Source organism: Struthio camelus, chromosome W (genome assembly GCF_040807025.1).
Source record: "Struthio camelus isolate bStrCam1 chromosome W, bStrCam1.hap1, whole genome shotgun sequence".
NCBI classification, from domain to species: Eukaryota; Metazoa; Chordata; class Aves; order Struthioniformes; family Struthionidae; genus Struthio; species Struthio camelus.
This window is the reverse complement of record NC_090981.1, coordinates 59,742,535-59,760,770: the sequence shown is the minus strand read 5'-3', so window position 1 is coordinate 59,760,770 and position 18,236 is coordinate 59,742,535. Positions and strand designations below refer to the sequence as shown.

General features: G+C 63.3%; 5 protein-coding genes across 35 annotated transcripts in view; 4 read left to right on the top strand and 1 right to left on the bottom strand.

Moving 5' to 3' along the window:
- LOC104151998 (ubiquitin-associated protein 2) overlaps window positions 1–18,236 on the bottom strand; it is a 243,845-nt gene that overhangs the window by 69,775 nt on the left and 155,834 nt on the right. The gene's annotated exons all lie outside the window — the stretch shown is intronic.
- On the top strand, window positions 876–1,708 carry LOC138064234 (interferon-like). Its single transcript, XM_068925915.1, has one exon. The coding sequence runs from the start codon at window positions 1,056–1,058 to the stop codon at window positions 1,632–1,634; it is 579 nt and encodes a 192-aa protein (XP_068782016.1). The 5' UTR covers window positions 876–1,055; the 3' UTR covers window positions 1,635–1,708.
- Window positions 4,981–5,811, top strand: LOC138064347 (interferon-like). The gene has a single exon (XM_068926426.1). The coding sequence runs from the start codon at window positions 5,161–5,163 to the stop codon at window positions 5,737–5,739; it is 579 nt and encodes a 192-aa protein (XP_068782527.1). The 5' UTR covers window positions 4,981–5,160; the 3' UTR covers window positions 5,740–5,811.
- Window positions 9,087–9,917, top strand: LOC138064303 (interferon-like). The gene has a single exon (XM_068926134.1). It carries the CDS (start codon window positions 9,267–9,269, stop codon window positions 9,843–9,845), a length of 579 nt encoding a protein of 192 aa, XP_068782235.1. The 5' UTR covers window positions 9,087–9,266; the 3' UTR covers window positions 9,846–9,917.
- On the top strand, window positions 13,198–14,028 carry LOC138064306 (interferon-like). The gene has a single exon (XM_068926152.1). The coding sequence runs from the start codon at window positions 13,378–13,380 to the stop codon at window positions 13,954–13,956; it is 579 nt and encodes a 192-aa protein (XP_068782253.1). The 5' UTR covers window positions 13,198–13,377; the 3' UTR covers window positions 13,957–14,028.

Genomic DNA, 18,236 nt, shown 5'->3' with positions numbered 1-18,236 from the left:
TCCTGCCCCACCTGCCCACACCTCCACCCATTCAAGACTCTCCTTCACACACAGCGCTACCCCGCCTCCACCCCGGACCACGCCATCCTGCCTTCGCAGCCTCCCGCCCTCCGCTACCCCTCGCCAATCCGCCAGCCCGCCCTACCACCTCTCCGTGAGCCCAACCACGTCACACCTCTCCACCTCTGCACGGACCCCGCTCACTCGGCAACACACACGCACCACCACACGCAAAGGCACAAGGGGCAACGCCACATATTCTTCCCCAAGCAGCACAAACCACACGCGCACACACACCTCCCCATCCCCACCACCACCCGCAACCGTCGTGGGACTCAAGCACACCAAAACGGAGCACAGAGACCGTGGCATCTTCATCCACGCACACGCTCAAAGCTCAAGCGCGCGAGGCCGTGAGCCACCTCCTCTAACGCAACCTGTCCTCTGCACCAGGCCGCACCGCGCACCTCCCAACGTTCTCCCAAAATACAGCACGCGACAACGCTTCCAGAGCACCAAGACCACCGACGCACTCCCAGGAAAACAAAAACAACAGGCATCCTCAAAGCAAAAGCAACTCAACCAAGACCAGGACGCGGCATCAGGAAAACACGAGTTTGGGAGGTGGAGAAATTCAAACGCGCAAAGCGGGCACGGGACCACAACGGCAAGGCAAAAGGAAAACCCTCAAACACACCCTCAGCACAGCTGCCCCAAAGGCCGCGGCCACAGGCACTTTCATATCCCCCACGGAAACACAACAAGACAACACACAGCCTCCCCCAAACGGGCTGCCCCCAAAACATCAACAGCACCACCACGACAGACCCACAAGCGCACTCCCACAAACACCGCAAAAGCCACCACAGCCACAAACCAAAACGGAAAACGAGAGCAGGAAATTCTTCGCAACTAGAAAACGCCAAAGGGAAAGATGCGGCACCACATAAAGCCGGACGCACAGCACAGCCGCAAGCACAGCACTCGCCAACACGACCCACGCTCACGATCCTCCCGCACGGCGGCACCACCACCGGACAACCGGACACACCACCATGGCTGCGCCCGCAACCCGACACCCCTGCCTGCGGCACAGCACCCCGGTCCTCCTGCTCCTCCTGCCCGCTCTCAGCGCGGCCCTCAGATGCGCCAACCTTCGCACCCAACAGAGCACCTTCAACTGGGACAGCCTCCAGCTCCTCCACGCCATGGCTCCCAGCCCGCCTCAGCCCTGCGCCCAACACGACCCACCTTTCCCCTTCCCCGACACCCTCCTGGCAATCCAGTCCCCACAACAAGCCACCGCCGCCATCCTCCGCGTCCTCCAGCACCTCTTCACCACTCTCAGCAACGAAAACACCCCCGCGCACTGGGACAGCCAAGCCCACCAACAGCTCCTCAACCAGCTCCACGACCAAATCCAACTCCTCCAGCAATGCCTCCCTCGCGCCGACGCGGATGTCAAAAGCCAAGGGCCCCGCAACGTCTGGCTCACCATCAACGGGTACTTCCGGCGCATCCAGGACTTCCTCCGCACAAACCACCACAGCCCCTGCGCCTGGGACAAAGTCGGCCTCGAAGCTCGCGCCTCCTTCCAGCGCATCCACAACCTCACCCGCACCCTGGCAGATTAGCCACAACGCCTCCTCACCGCAACCGCGCATCCACGCCCCCCTCACCCAATACCCGCACCCTCACCCAGGGACCCTCACTCCCACAACACCCGCCTCGCCTGCCCCCCCTCCCCCCACAACACCCGCACCAAGCCACCTTCGCCACCTCCTCCAGCACCACGCAGAGCCCAGCAGCACCACGACCGTGGCAACGGCCACGCTTCGGCACCCCACGCACCAACGTGCCCCTGCGCGCCCCACACCCACGGCTGCTCCCCAAAGGCACCCACCAACGGGGAACGCAGAGACCCCACGCACAGACCCAGGGACAACGCGAGCCACCCCACTACTTCGTGCCCACCAACGCATCTCGCCTGCTGCACTGCCGACTCCCCTCTCTCTCCGAGGCAACCAGCTGCTGCCAGCAACTTGCCGACGCCCTCACGCTGCCCCCGCCACTCCCCAACCCCCCAAAATACACCTATTTATTTAACTTATTCTATTTATTATGACAATTGTATTGCTCTATTTATTCCCCTATTTATTCAAGGCAAATAAAGACCTTTTGTAAAAACTTGGGTGTCGTGGGCCTCAAAGAATCATAGCGCGATCGTTCCAGTTGGAAGCCACCTCCAGGCCTCACCGAGCCCAACTCCCGCCTCCAGGCGGCTCTTCAGGACATCGGGGAGCTCACCGCCGTGTCCAGACGAGTCTCGGACATCTTCTGTACGGGGGCAGCCGCTCAGGCCATCCCACGCGCAAGACCTTGCGCTGGCCCTTCTGCAACTTCAGCAGCTTCCCGCCACACGGGTTACTTCTCCCGCCTCTCCAGGTCCGTCCCCCCCCCCAACCCCCCCCATCAGGAGCAGCCCTGCCCTCCGGCCCAATGACCGCTCCACTCCGACACCTCTCCGGCAGCCACAACTGTCCTCGGAGCGCAGCCTTCCCATCAACCACGGCGGCAACGCACGCATCAAACAGCTCTGGCGCCAACACCCACCCACCCACCCACCCGGCCCCCCCACCAGTTACTGCCTGCCAACAGCACGCTGCACCCCTGACCGCAGCTCTCCGGAGAGCCGCGTTCCCCTTCTCGTCACACCCCTCTCTGCCCTAACCTAGGCAGAGCGCACCGAGCCGAGCTGCCGCTAGCCAAAAGAGGCCAGCCTCTGACAAAGGCCTTTCCAAAAATCGCCGCGTGCAACGTCCACTGCTCTACCCTGCTCAACACCGCCCACCACTCACCTCCTCATGCCCAGCTACCACCCCACTCACGCAGCATCTGCCCGTGGAAAACGCAGGCTCCCTCCTCCCGCTCACCTCCACGGCACTCAGCTCTTCAGAAACACCTGCCCAGACAAACCTCCTCCAGAAACAGCCCAGCCACTGGCCTCAGTCTCACCGGCCTCCACTTCCCTGCGTCCTCCCTCTTGCCCTTCTCCAACACAGTGGCGACCCCGCCCTTTTGCCACTCAGCAGCAACCTCCCCTGATGCACAGCACCTTGCAACAGCGAGGCACAGCGGCTACCCAAAAACGCCAAAACGCCTCCTGCAACACCCGCGGGCGCATCCCATGCGCTCACAGGCACTCCCGCATGCCCACGGGCCTTAAGGGACCCCTACCCTCTTTCTTCTCCTACCGTGGACACACCTTTGCTCCCACACGCTCTCCAAACGGCCTCACGCACCTGCGAGGCCCCGAGGACAAGCCTTACCAACAACAACTGGCACACAACAGGCACCCGGTACCTCAGCCTCTTCCCAATCCCTCCTCGCTACCCCCCCGGACCCAGGCAGACACTCGCCCACACTCTCCTTAGCCTCCCGGGGACTTACAGAAACCTTTCTCCTTCCAGCCCCACCTCACCTCTGCCTTGCCCGACTCCAGCCCTTCACACCCACCCTGGCTCTCCATTCCCCCTCCCAAGCAGCCTCTCCTCTCTCCTCCTCTCCCTCCCACCACCTTCGCCGCTCTCCCCTCTTCCTTGGGCACCAGCCCCACGTTCACCCATGCTGCCTGCCCGCCTGCCACGCCTCCTCCAGCTGCCGCACGTTGCAAGAGACCATCCGGGGGCTCCCGGCACACACTCCTGGAACATTAGACAGCTCTCCGCGGCCCCGCGCCCTGCCAGGGCGCTTCCCCACCCCTCTGCATCAGCCAACACCCCTTTCAGCCGCTAGTCAGGCCGAAGGCTCCCACACACTAGCTCCCCATGGCGCTTCAACAGTCACCGCCAGGACCAGACTCTCCTCAACACGTGCCAGCAACCCCCACGATGCCTGGCGCGCACCCCTATCGCCCTTCCGGCACCTACTCGGCTCCTCCAAGCCGACCGGGACGACCAGCGCCTCTCACTCGCCGGCTCTCTCCTCCTCCCCACGCGCAACAGCATCCGCCCCTCCCTCTCCTTCAGCAGCCCGCCTGCAGCACGCACCCGCTCCTCCACCGCCTCTCTTCTCTCCTCTCAGCCTCACCCCACAAACTCCTCCCTCCTGCCCCACCTGCCCACACCTCCACCCATTCAAGACTCTCCTTCACACACAGCGCTACCCCGCCTCCACCTCGGACCACGCCATCCTGCCTTCGCAGCCTCCCGCCCTCCGCTACCCCTCGCCAATCCGCCAGCCCGCCCTACCACCTCTCCGTGAGCCCAACCACGTCACACCTCTCCACCTCTGCACGGACCCCGCTCACTCGGCAACACACACGCACCACCACACGCAAAGGCACAAGGGGCAACGCCACATATTCTTCCCCAAGCAGCACAAACCACACGCGCACACACACCTCCCCATCCCCACCACCACCCGCAACCGTCGTGGGACTCAAGCACACCAAAACGGAGCACAGAGACCGTGGCATCTTCATCCACGCACACGCTCAAAGCTCAAGCGCGCGAGGCCGTGAGCCACCTCCTCTAACGCAACCTGTCCTCTGCACCAGGCCGCACCACGCACCTCCCAACGTTCTCCCAAAATACAGCACGCGACAACGCTTCCAGAGCACCAAGACCACCGACGCACTCCCAGGAAAACAAAAACAACAGGCATCCTCAAAGCAAAAGCAACTCAACCAAGACCAGGACGCGGCATCAGGAAAACACGAGTTTGGGAGGTGGAGAAATTCAAACGCGCAAAGCGGGCACGGGACCACAACAGCAAGGCAAAAGGAAAACCCTCAAACACACCCTCAGCACAGCTGCCCCAAAGGCCGCGGCCACAGGCACTTTCATATCCCCCACGGAAACACAACAAGACAACACACAGCCTCCCCCAAACGGGCTGCCCCCAAAACATCAACAGCACCACCACGACAGACCCACAAGCGCACTCCCACAAACACCGCAAAAGCCACCACAGCCACAAACCAAAACGGAAAACGAGAGCAGGAAATTCTTCGCAACTAGAAAACGCCAAAGGGAAAGATGCGGCACCACATAAAGCCGGACGCACAGCACAGCCGCAAGCACAGCACTCGCCAACACGACCCACGCTCACGATCCTCCCGCACGGCGGCACCACCACCGGACAACCGGACACACCACCATGGCTGCGCCCGCAACCCGACACCCCTGCCTGCGGCACAGCACCCCGGTCCTCCTGCTCCTCCTGCCCGCTCTCAGCGCGGCCCTCAGATGCGCCAACCTTCGCACCCAACAGAGCACCTTCAACTGGGACAGCCTCCAGCTCCTCCACGCCATGGCTCCCAGCCCGCCTCAGCCCTGCGCCCAACACGACCCACCTTTCCCCTTCCCCGACACCCTCCTGGCAATCCAGTCCCCACAACAAGCCACCGCCGCCATCCTCCGCGTCCTCCAGCACCTCTTCACCACTCTCAGCAACGAAAACACCCCCGCGCACTGGGACAGCCAAGCCCACCAACAGCTCCTCAACCAGCTCCACGACCAAATCCAACTCCTCCAGCAATGCCTCCCTCGCGCCGACGCGGATGTCAAAAGCCAAGGGCCCCGCAACGCCTGGCTCACCATCAACGGGTACTTCCGGCGCATCCAGGACTTCCTCCGCACAAACCACCACAGCCCCTGCGCCTGGGACAAAGTCGGCCTCGAAGCTCGCGCCTCCTTCCAGCGCATCCACAACCTCACCCGCACCCTGGCAGATTAGCCACAACGCCTCCTCACCGCAACCGCGCATCCACGCCCCCCTCACCCAATACCCGCACCCTCACCCAGGGACCCTCACTCCCACAACACCCGCCTCGCCTGCCCCCCCTCCCCCCACAACACCCGCACCAAGCCACCTCCGCCACCTCCTCCAGCACCACGCAGAGCCCAGCAGCACCACGACCGTGGCAACGGCCACGCTTCGGCACCCCACGCACCAACGTGCCCCTGCGCGCCCCACACCCACGGCTGCTCCCCAAAGGCACCCACCAACGGGGAACGCAGAGACCCCACGCACAGACCCAGGGACAACGCGAGCCACCCCACTACTTCGTGCCCACCAACGCATCTCGCCTGCTGCACTGCCGACTCCCCTCTCTCTCCGAGGCAACCAGCTGCTGCCAGCAACTTGCCGACGCCCTCACGCTGCCCCCGCCACCCCCCAACCCCCCAAAATACACCTATTTATTTAACTTATTCTATTTATTATGACAATTGTATTGCTCTATTTATTCCCCTATTTATTCAAGGCAAATAAAGACCTTTTGTAAAAACTTGGGTGTCGTGGGCCTCAAAGAATCATAGCGCGATCGTTCCAGTTGGAAGCCACCTCCAGGCCTCACCGAGCCCAACTCCCGCCTCCAGGCGGCTCTTCAGGACATCGGGGAGCTCACCGCCGTGTCCAGACGAGTCTCGGACATCTTCTGTACGGGGGCAGCCGCTCAGGCCATCCCACGCGCAAGACCTTGCGCTGGCCCTTCTGCAACTTCAGCAGCTTCCCGCCACACGGGTTACTTCTCCCGCCTCTCCAGGTCCGTCCCCCCTCCCAACCCCCCCCCATCAGGAGCAGCCCTGCCCTCCGGCCCAATGACCGCTCCACTCCGACACCTCTCCGGCAGCCACAACTGTCCTCGGAGCGCAGCCTTCCCATCAACCACGGCGGCAACGCACGCATCAAACAGCTCTGGCGCCAACACCCACCCACCCCCCCACCCGGCCCCCCCACCAGTTACTGCCTGCCAACAGCACGCTGCACCCCTGACCGCAGCTCTCCGGAGAGCCGCGTTCCCCTTCTCGTCACACCCCTCTCCGCCCTAACCTAGGCAGAGCGCACCGAGCCGAGCTGCCGCTAGCCAAAAGAGGCCAGCCTCTGACAAAGGCCTTTCCAAAAATCGCCGCGTGCAACGTCCACTGCTCTACCCTGCTCAACACCGCCCACCACTCACCTCCTCATGCCCAGCTACCACCCCACTCACGCAGCATCTGCCCGTGGAAAACGCAGGCTCCCTCCTCCCGCTCACCTCCACGGCACTCAGCTCTTCAGAAACACCTGCCCAGACAAACCTCCTCCAGAAACAGCCCAGCCACTGGCCTCAGTCTCACCGGCCTCCACTTCCCTGCGTCCTCCCTCTTGCCCTTCTCCAACACAGTGGCGACCCCGCCCTTTTGCCACTCAGCAGCAACCTCCCCTGATGCACAGCACCTTGCAACAGCGAGGCACAGCGGCTACCCAAAAACGCCAAAACGCCTCCTGCAACACCCGCGGGCGCATCCCATGCGCTCACAGGCACTCCCGCATGCCCACGGGCCTTAAGGGACCCCTACCCTCTTTCTTCTCCTACCGTGGACACACCTTTGCTCCCACACGCTCTCCAAACGGCCTCACGCACCTGCGAGGCCCCGAGGACAAGCCTTACCAACAACAACTGGCACACAACAGGCACCCGGTACCTCAGCCTCTTCCCAATCCCTCCTCGCTACCCCCCCGGACCCAGGCAGACACTCGCCCACACTCTCCTTAGCCTCCCGGGGACTTACAGAAACCTTTCTCCTTCCAGCCCCACCTCACCTCTGCCTTGCCCGACTCCAGCCCTTCACACCCACCCTGACTCTCCATTCCCCCTCCCAAGCAGCCTCTCCTCTCTTCTCCTCTCCCTCCCACCACCTTCGCCGCTCTCCCCTCTTCCTTGGGCACCAGCCCCACGTTCACCCATGCTGCCTGCCCGCCTGCCACGCCTCCTCCAGCTGCCGCACGTTGCAAGAGACCATCCGGGGGCTCCCGGCACACACTCCTGGAACATTAGACAGCTCTCCGCGGCCCCGCGCCCTGCCAGGGCGCTTCCCCACCCCTCTGCATCAGCCAACACCCCTTTCAGCCGCTAGTCAGGCCGAAGGCTCCCACACACTAGCTCCCCATGGCGCTTCAACAGTCACCGCCAGGACCAGACTCTCCTCAACACGTGCCAGCAACCCCCACGACGCCTGGCGCGCACCCCTATCGCCCTTCCGGCACCTACTCGGCTCCTCCAAGCCGACCGGGACGACCAGCGCCTCTCACTCGCCGGCTCTCTCCTCCTCCCCACGCGCAACAGCATCCGCCCCTCCCTCTCCTTCAGCAGCCCGCCTGCAGCACGCACCCGCTCCTCCACCGCCTCTCTTCTCTCCTCTCAGCCTCACCCCACAAACTCCTCCCTCCTGCCCCACCTGCCCACACCTCCACCCATTCAAGACTCTCCTTCACACACAGCGCTACCCCGCCTCCACCTCGGACCACGCCATCCTGCCTTCGCAGCCTCCCGCCCTCCGCTACCCCTCGCCAATCCGCCAGCCCGCCCTACCACCTCTCCGTGAGCCCAACCACGTCACACCTCTCCACCTCTGCACGGACCCCGCTCACTCGGCAACACACACGCACCACCACACGCAAAGGCACAAGGGGCAACGCCACATATTCTTCCCCAAGCAGCACAAACCACACGCGCACACACACCTCCCCATCCCCACCACCACCCGCAACCGTCGTGGGACTCAAGCACACCAAAACGGAGCACAGAGACCGTGGCATCTTCATCCACGCACACGCTCAAAGCTCAAGCGCGCGAGGCCGTGAGCCACCTCCTCTAACGCAACCTGTCCTCTGCACCAGGCCGCACCACGCACCTCCCAACGTTCTCCCAAAATACAGCACGCGACAACGCTTCCAGAGCACCAAGACCACCGACGCACTCCCAGGAAAACAAAAACAACAGGCATCCTCAAAGCAAAAGCAACTCAACCAAGACCAGGACGCGGCATCAGGAAAACACGAGTTTGGGAGGTGGAGAAATTCAAACGCGCAAAGCGGGCACGGGACCACAACGGCAAGGCAAAAGGAAAACCCTCAAACACACCCTCAGCACAGCTGCCCCAAAGGCCGCGGCCACAGGCACTTTCATATCCCCCACGGAAACACAACAAGACAACACACAGCCTCCCCCAAACGGGCTGCCCCCAAAACATCAACAGCACCACCACGACAGACCCACAAGCGCACTCCCACAAACACCGCAAAAGCCACCACAGCCACAAACCAAAACGGAAAACGAGAGCAGGAAATTCTTCGCAACTAGAAAACGCCAAAGGGAAAGATGCGGCACCACATAAAGCCGGACGCACAGCACAGCCGCAAGCACAGCACTCGCCAACACGACCCACGCTCACGATCCTCCCGCACGGCGGCACCACCACCGGACAACCGGACACACCACCATGGCTGCGCCCGCAACCCGACACCCCTGCCTGCGGCACAGCACCCCGGTCCTCCTGCTCCTCCTGCCCGCTCTCAGCGCGGCCCTCAGATGCGCCAACCTTCGCACCCAACAGAGCACCTTCAACTGGGACAGCCTCCAGCTCCTCCACGCCATGGCTCCCAGCCCGCCTCAGCCCTGCGCCCAACACGACCCACCTTTCCCCTTCCCCGACACCCTCCTGGCAATCCAGTCCCCACAACAAGCCACCGCCGCCATCCTCCGCGTCCTCCAGCACCTCTTCACCACTCTCAGCAACGAAAACACCCCCGCGCACTGGGACAGCCAAGCCCACCAACAGCTCCTCAACCAGCTCCACGGCCAAATCCAACTCCTCCAGCAATGCCTCCCTCGCGCCGACGCGGATGTCAAAAGCCAAGGGCCCCGCAACGCCTGGCTCACCATCAACGGGTACTTCCGGCGCATCCAGGACTTCCTCCGCACAAACCACCACAGCCCCTGCGCCTGGGACAAAGTCGGCCTCGAAGCTCGCGCCTCCTTCCAGCGCATCCACAACCTCACCCGCACCCTGGCAGATTAGCCACAACGCCTCCTCACCGCAACCGCGCATCCACGCCCCCCTCACCCAATACCCGCACCCTCACCCAGGGACCCTCACTCCCACAACACCCGCCTCGCCTGCCCCCCCTCCCCCCACAACACCCGCACCAAGCCACCTCCGCCACCTCCTCCAGCACCACGCAGAGCCCAGCAGCACCACGACCGTGGCAACGGCCACGCTTCGGCACCCCACGCACCAACGTGCCCCTGCGCGCCCCACACCCACGGCTGCTCCCCAAAGGCACCCACCAACGGGGAACGCAGAGACCCCACGCACAGACCCAGGGACAACGCGAGCCACCCCACTACTTCGTGCCCACCAACGCATCTCGCCTGCTGCACTGCCGACTCCCCTCTCTCTCCGAGGCAACCAGCTGCTGCCAGCAACTTGCCGACGCCCTCACGCTGCCCCCGCCACCCCCCAACCCCCCAAAATACACCTATTTATTTAACTTATTCTATTTATTATGACAATTGTATTGCTCTATTTATTCCCCTATTTATTCAAGGCAAATAAAGACCTTTTGTAAAAACTTGGGTGTCGTGGGCCTCAAAGAATCATAGCGCGATCGTTCCAGTTGGAAGCCACCTCCAGGCCTCACCGAGCCCAACTCCCGCCTCCAGGCGGCTCTTCAAGACATCGGGGAGCTCACCGCCGTGTCCAGACGAGTCTCGGACATCTTCTGTACGGGGGCAGCCGCTCAGGCCATCCCACGCGCAAGACCTTGCGCTGGCCCTTCTGCAACTTCAGCAGCTTCCCGCCACACGGGTTACTTCTCCCGCCTCTCCAGGTCCGTCCCCCCCCCCCCAACCCCCCCCCCCATCAGGAGCAGCCCTGCCCTCCGGCCCAATGACCGCTCCACTCCGACACCTCTCCGGCAGCCACAACTGTCCTCGGAGCGCAGCCTTCCCATCAACCACGGCGGCAACGCACGCATCAAACAGCTCTGGCGCCAACACCCACCCACCCCCCCACCCGGCCCCCCCACCAGTTACTGCCTGCCAACAGCACGCTGCACCCCTGACCGCAGCTCTCCGGAGAGCCGCGTTCCCCTTCTCGTCACACCCCTCTCCGCCCTAACCTAGGCAGAGCGCACCGAGCCGAGCTGCCGCTAGCCAAAAGAGGCCAGCCTCTGACAAAGGCCTTTCCAAAAATCGCCGCGTGCAACGTCCACTGCTCTACCCTGCTCAACACCGCCCACCACTCACCTCCTCATGCCCAGCTACCACCCCACTCACGCAGCATCTGCCCGTGGAAAACGCAGGCTCCCTCCTCCCGCTCACCTCCACGGCACTCAGCTCTTCAGAAACACCTGCCCAGACAAACCTCCTCCAGAAACAGCCCAGCCACTGGCCTCAGTCTCACCGGCCTCCACTTCCCTGCGTCCTCCCTCTTGCCCTTCTCCAACACAGTGGCGACCCCGCCCTTTTGCCACTCAGCAGCAACCTCCCCTGATGCACAGCACCTTGCAACAGCGAGGCACAGCGGCTACCCAAAAACGCCAAAACGCCTCCTGCAACACCCGCGGGCGCATCCCATGCGCTCACAGGCACTCCCGCATGCCCACGGGCCTTAAGGGACCCCTACCCTCTTTCTTCTCCTACCGTGGACACACCTTTGCTCCCACACGCTCTCCAAACGGCCTCACGCACCTGCGAGGCCCCGAGGACAAGCCTTACCAACAACAACTGGCACACAACAGGCACCCGGTACCTCAGCCTCTTCCCAATCCCTCCTCGCTACCCCCCCGGACCCAGGCAGACACTCGCCCACACTCTCCTTAGCCTCCCGGGGACTTACAGAAACCTTTCTCCTTCCAGCCCCACCTCACCTCTGCCTTGCCCGACTCCAGCCCTTCACACCCACCCTGACTCTCCATTCCCCCTCCCAAGCAGCCTCTCCTCTCTTCTCCTCTCCCTCCCACCACCTTCGCCGCTCTCCCCTCTTCCTTGGGCACCAGCCCCACGTTCACCCATGCTGCCTGCCCGCCTGCCACGCCTCCTCCAGCTGCCGCACGTTGCAAGAGACCATCCGGGGGCTCCCGGCACACACTCCTGGAACATTAGACAGCTCTCCGCGGCCCCGCGCCCTGCCAGGGCGCTTCCCCACCCCTCTGCATCAGCCAACACCCCTTTCAGCCGCTAGTCAGGCCGAAGGCTCCCACACACTAGCTCCCCATGGCGCTTCAACAGTCACCGCCAGGACCAGACTCTCCTCAACACGTGCCAGCAACCCCCACGACGCCTGGCGCGCACCCCCTATCGCCCTTCCGGCACCTACTCGGCTCCTCCAAGCCGACCGGGACGACCAGCGCCTCTCATTCGCCGGCTCTCTCCTCCTCCCCACGCGCAACAGCATCCGCCCCTCCCTCTCCTTCAGCAGCCCGCCTGCAGCACGCACCCGCTCCTCCACCGCCTCTCTTCTCTCCTCTCAGCCTCACCCCACAAACTCCTCCCTCCTGCCCCACCTGCCCACACCTCCACCCATTCAAGACTCTCCTTCACACACAGCGCTACCCCGCCTCCACCCCGGACCACGCCATCCTGCCTTCGCAGCCTCCCGCCCTCCGCTACCCCTCGCCAATCCGCCAGCCCGCCCTACCACCTCTCCGTGAGCCCAACCACGTCACACCTCTCCACCTCTGCACGGACCCCGCTCACTCGGCAACACACACGCACCACCACACGCAAAGGCACAAGGGGCAACGCCACATATTCTTCCCCAAGCAGCACAAACCACACGCGCACACACACCTCCCCATCCCCACCACCACCCGCAACCGTCGTGGGACTCAAGCACACCAAAACGGAGCACAGAGACCGTGGCATCTTCATCCACGCACACGCTCAAAGCTCAAGCGCGCGAGGCCGTGAGCCACCTCCTCTAACGCAACCTGTCCTCTGCACCAGGCCGCACCACGCACCTCCCAACGTTCTCCCAAAATACAGCACGCGACAACGCTTCCAGAGCACCAAGACCACCGACGCACTCCCAGGAAAACAAAAACAACAGGCATCCTCAAAGCAAAAGCAACTCAACCAAGACCAGGACGCGGCATCAGGAAAACACGAGTTTGGGAGGTGGAGAAATTCAAACGCGCAAAGCGGGCACGGGACCACAACGGCAAGGCAAAAGGAAAACCCTCAAACACACCCTCAGAACAGCTGCCCCAAAGGCCGCGGCCACAGGCACTTTCATATCCCCCACGGAAACACAACAAGACAACACACAGCCTCCCCCAAACGGGCTGCCCCCAAAACATCAACAGCACCACCACGACAGACCCACAAGCGCACTCCCACAAACACCGCAAAAGCCACCACAGCCACAAACCAAAACGGAAAACGAGAGCAGGAAATTCTTCGCAACTAGAAAACGCCAAAGGGAAAGATGCGGCACCACATAAAGCCGGACGCACAGCACAGCCGCAAGCACAGCACTCGCCAACACGACCCACGCTCACGATCCTCCCGCACGGCGGCACCACCACCGGACAACCGGACACACCACCATGGCTGCGCCCGCAACCCGACACCCCTGCCTGCGGCACAGCACCCCGGTCCTCCTGCTCCTCCTGCCCGCTCTCAGCGCGGCCCTCAGATGCGCCAACCTTCGCACCCAACAGAGCACCTTCAACTGGGACAGCCTCCAGCTCCTCCACGCCATGGCTCCCAGCCCGCCTCAGCCCTGCGCCCAACACGACCCACCTTTCCCCTTCCCCGACACCCTCCTGGCAATCCAGTCCCCACAACAAGCCACCGCCGCCATCCTCCGCGTCCTCCAGCACCTCTTCACCACTCTCAGCAACGAAAACACCCCCGCGCACTGGGACAGCCAAGCCCACCAACAGCTCCTCAACCAGCTCCACGGCCAAATCCAACTCCTCCAGCAATGCCTCCCTCGCGCCGACGCGGATGTCAAAAGCCAAGGGCCCCGCAACGCCTGGCTCACCATCAACGGGTACTTCCGGCGCATCCAGGACTTCCTCCGCACAAACCACCACAGCCCCTGCGCCTGGGACAAAGTCGGCCTCGAAGCTCGCGCCTCCTTCCAGCGCATCCACAACCTCACCCGCACCCTGGCAGATTAGCCACAACGCCTCCTCACCGCAACCGCGCATCCACGCCCCCCTCACCCAATACCCGCACCCTCACCCAGGGACCCTCACTCCCACAACACCCGCCTCGCCTGCCCCCCCTCCCCCCACAACACCCGCACCAAGCCACCTCCGCCACCTCCTCCAGCACCACGCAGAGCCCAGCAGCACCACGACCGTGGCAACGGCCACGCTTCGGCACCCCACGCACCAACGTGCCCCTGCGCGCCCCACACCCACGGCTGCTCCCCAAAGGCACCCACCAACGGGGAACGCAGAGACCCCACGCACAGACCCAGGGACAACGCGAGCCACCCCACTACTTCGTGCCCACCAACGCATCTCGCCTGCTGCACTGCCGACTCCCCTCTCTCTCCGAGGCAACCAGCTGCTGCCAGCAACTTGCCGACGCCCTCACGCTGCCCCCGCCACCCCCCAACCCCCCAAAATACACCTATTTATTTAACTTATTCTATTTATTATGACAATTGTATTGCTCTATTTATTCCCCTATTTATTCAAGGCAAATAAAGACCTTTTGTAAAAACTTGGGTGTCGTGGGCCTCAAAGAATCATAGCGCGATCGTTCCAGTTGGAAGCCACCTCCAGGCCTCACCGAGCCCAACTCCCGCCTCCAGGCGGCTCTTCAAGACATCGGGGAGCTCACCGCCGTGTCCAGACGAGTCTCGGACATCTTCTGTACGGGGGCAGCCGCTCAGGCCATCCCACGCGCAAGACCTTGCGCTGGCCCTTCTGCAACTTCAGCAGCTTCCCGCCACACGGGTTACTTCTCCCGCCTCTCCAGGTCCGTCCCCCCTCCCCCAACCCCCCCCCCCCATCAGGAGCAGCCCTGCCCTCCGGCCCAATGACCGCTCCACTCCGACACCTCTCCGGCAGCCACAACTGTCCTCGGAGCGCAGCCTTCCCATCAACCACGGCGGCAACGCACGCATCAAACAGCTCTGGCGCCAACACCCACCCACCCCCCCACCCGGCCCCCCCACCAGTTACTGCCTGCCAACAGCACGCTGCACCCCTGACCGCAGCTCTCCGGAGAGCCGCGTTCCCCTTCTCGTCACACCCCTCTCCGCCCTAACCTAGGCAGAGCGCACCGAGCCGAGCTGCCGCTAGCCAAAAGAGGCCAGCCTCTGACAAAGGCCTTTCCAAAAATCGCCGCGTGCAACGTCCACTGCTCTACCCTGCTCAACACCGCCCACCACTCACCTCCTCATGCCCAGCTACCACCCCACTCACGCAGCATCTGCCCGTGGAAAACGCAGGCTCCCTCCTCCCGCTCACCTCCACGGCACTCAGCTCTTCAGAAACACCTGCCCAGACAAACCTCCTCCAGAAACAGCCCAGCCACTGGCCTCAGTCTCACCGGCCTCCACTTCCCTGCGTCCTCCCTCTTGCCCTTCTCCAACACAGTGGCGACCCCGCCCTTTTGCCACTCAGCAGCAACCTCCCCTGATGCACAGCACCTTGCAACAGCGAGGCACAGCGGCTACCCAAAAACGCCAAAACGCCTCCTGCAACACCCGCGGGCGCATCCCATGCGCTCACAGGCACTCCCGCATGCCCACGGGCCTTAAGGGACCCCTACCCTCTTTCTTCTCCTACCGTGGACACACCTTTGCTCCCACACGCTCTCCAAACGGCCTCACGCACCTGCGAGGCCCCGAGGACAAGCCTTACCAACAACAACTGGCACACAACAGGCACCCGGTACCTCAGCCTCTTCCCAATCCCTCCTCGCTACCCCCCCGGACCCAGGCAGACACTCGCCCACACTCTCCTTAGCCTCCCGGGGACTTACAGAAACCTTTCTCCTTCCAGCCCCACCTCACCTCTGCCTTGCCCGACTCCAGCCCTTCACACCCACCCTGACTCTCCATTCCCCCTCCCAAGCAGCCTCTCCTCTCTTCTCCTCTCCCTCCCACCACCTTCGCCGCTCTCCCCTCTTCCTTGGGCACCAGCCCCACGTTCACCCATGCTGCCTGCCCGCCTGCCACGCCTCCTCCAGCTGCCGCACGTTGCAAGAGACCATCCGGGGGCTCCCGGCACACACTCCTGGAACATTAGACAGCTCTCCGCGGCCCCGCGCCCTGCCAGGGCGCTTCCCCACCCCTCTGCATCAGCCAACACCCCTTTCAGCCGCTAGTCAGGCCGAAGGCTCCCACACACTAGCTCCCCATGGCGCTTCAACAGTCACCGCCAGGACCAGACTCTCCTCAACACGTGCCAGCAACCCCCACGACGCCTGGCGCGCACCCCCTATCGCCCTTCCGGCACCTACTCGGCTCCTCCAAGCCGACCGGGACGACCAGCGCCTCTCATTCGCCGGCTCTCTCCTCCTCCCCACGCGCAACAGCATCCGCCCCTCCCTCTCCTTCAGCAGCCCGCCTGCAGCACGCACCCGCTCCTCCACCGCCTCTCTTCTCTCCTCTCAGCCTCACCCCACAAACTCCTCCCTCCTGCCCCACCTGCCCACACCTCCACCCATTCAAGACTCTCCTTCACACACAGCGCTACCCCGCCTCCACCCCGGACCACGCCATCCTGCCTTCGCAGCCTCCCGCCCTCCGCTACCCCTCGCCAATCCGCCAGCCCGCCCTACCACCTCTCCGTGAGCCCAACCACGTCACACCTCTCCACCTCTGCACGGACCCCGCTCACTCGGCAACACACACGCACCACCACACGCAAAGGCACAAGGGGCAACGCCACATATTCTTCCCCAAGCAGCACAAACCACACGCGCACACACACCTCCCCATCCCCACCACCACCCGCAACCGTCGTGGGACTCAAGCACACCAAAACGGAGCACAGAGACCGTGGCATCTTCATCCACGCACACGCTCAAAGCTCAAGCGCGCGAGGCCGTGAGCCACCTCCTCTAACGCAACCTGTCCTCTGCACCAGGCCGCACCACGCACCTCCCAACGTTCTCCCAAAATACAGCACGCGACAACGCTTCCAGAGCACCAAGACCACCGACGCACTCCCAGGAAAACAAAAACAACAGGCATCCTCAAAGCAAAAGCAACTCAACCAAGACCAGGACGCGGCATCAGGAAAACACGAGTTTGGGAGGTGGAGAAATTCAAACGCGCAAAGCGGGCACGGGACCACAACGGCAAGGCAAAAGGAAAACCCTCAAACACACCCTCAGCACAGCTGCCCCAAAGGCCGCGGCCACAGGCACTTTCATATCCCCCACGGAAACACAACAAGACAACACACAGCCTCCCCCAAACGGGCTGCCCCCAAAACATCAACAGCACCACCACGACAGACCCACAAGCGCACTCCCACAAACACCGCAAAAGCCACCACAGCCACAAACCAAAACGGAAAACGAGAGCAGGAAATTCTTCGCAACTAGAAAACGCCAAAGGGAAAGATGCGGCACCACATAAAGCCGGACGCACAGCACAGCCGCAAGCACAGCACTCGCCAACACGACCCACGCTCACGATCCTCCCGCACGGCGGCACCACCACCGGACAACCGGACACACCACCATGGCTGCGCCCGCAACCCGACACCCCTGCCTGCGGCACAGCACCCTGGTCCTCCTGCTCCTCCTGCCCGCTCTCAGCGCGGCCCTCAGATGCGCCAACCTTCGCACCCAACAGAGCACCTTCAACTGGGACAGCCTCCAGCTCCTCCACGCCATGGCTCCCAGCCCGCCTCAGCCCTGCGCCCAACACGACCCACCTTTCCCCTTCCCCGACACCCTCCTGGCAATCCAGTCCCCACAACAAGCCACCGCCGCCATCCTCCGCGTCCTCCAGCACCTCTTCACCACTCTCAGCAACGAAAACACCCCCGCGCACTGGGACAGCCAAGCCCACCAACAGCTCCTCAACCAGCTCCACGACCAAATCCAACTCCTCCAGCAATGCCTCCCTCGCGCCGACGCGGATGTCAAAAGCCAAGGGCCCCGCAACGTCTGGCTCACCATCAACGGGTACTTCCGGCGCATCCAGGACTTCCTCCGCACAAACCACCACAGCCCCTGCGCCTGGGACAAAGTCGGCCTCGAAGCTCGCGCCTCCTTCCAGCGCATCCACAACCTCACCCGCACCCTGGCAGATTAGCCACAACGCCTCCTCACCGCAACCGCGCATCCACGCCCCCCTCACCCAATACCCGCACCCTCACCCAGGGACCCTCACTCCCACAACACCCGCCTCGCCTGCCCCCCCTCCCCCCACAACACCCGCACCAAGCCACCTCCGCCACCTCCTCCAGCACCACGCAGAGCC

Bases quoted from the DNA above. Each gene is read 5' to 3' on its own strand.
- LOC138064234 (XM_068925915.1), top strand. From the start codon at position 1,056: ATGGCTGCGCCCGCAACCCGACACCCCTGCCTGCGGCACAGCACCCCG.
- LOC138064347 (XM_068926426.1), top strand. From the start codon at position 5,161: ATGGCTGCGCCCGCAACCCGACACCCCTGCCTGCGGCACAGCACCCCG.
- LOC138064303 (XM_068926134.1), top strand. From the start codon at position 9,267: ATGGCTGCGCCCGCAACCCGACACCCCTGCCTGCGGCACAGCACCCCG.
- LOC138064306 (XM_068926152.1), top strand. From the start codon at position 13,378: ATGGCTGCGCCCGCAACCCGACACCCCTGCCTGCGGCACAGCACCCCG.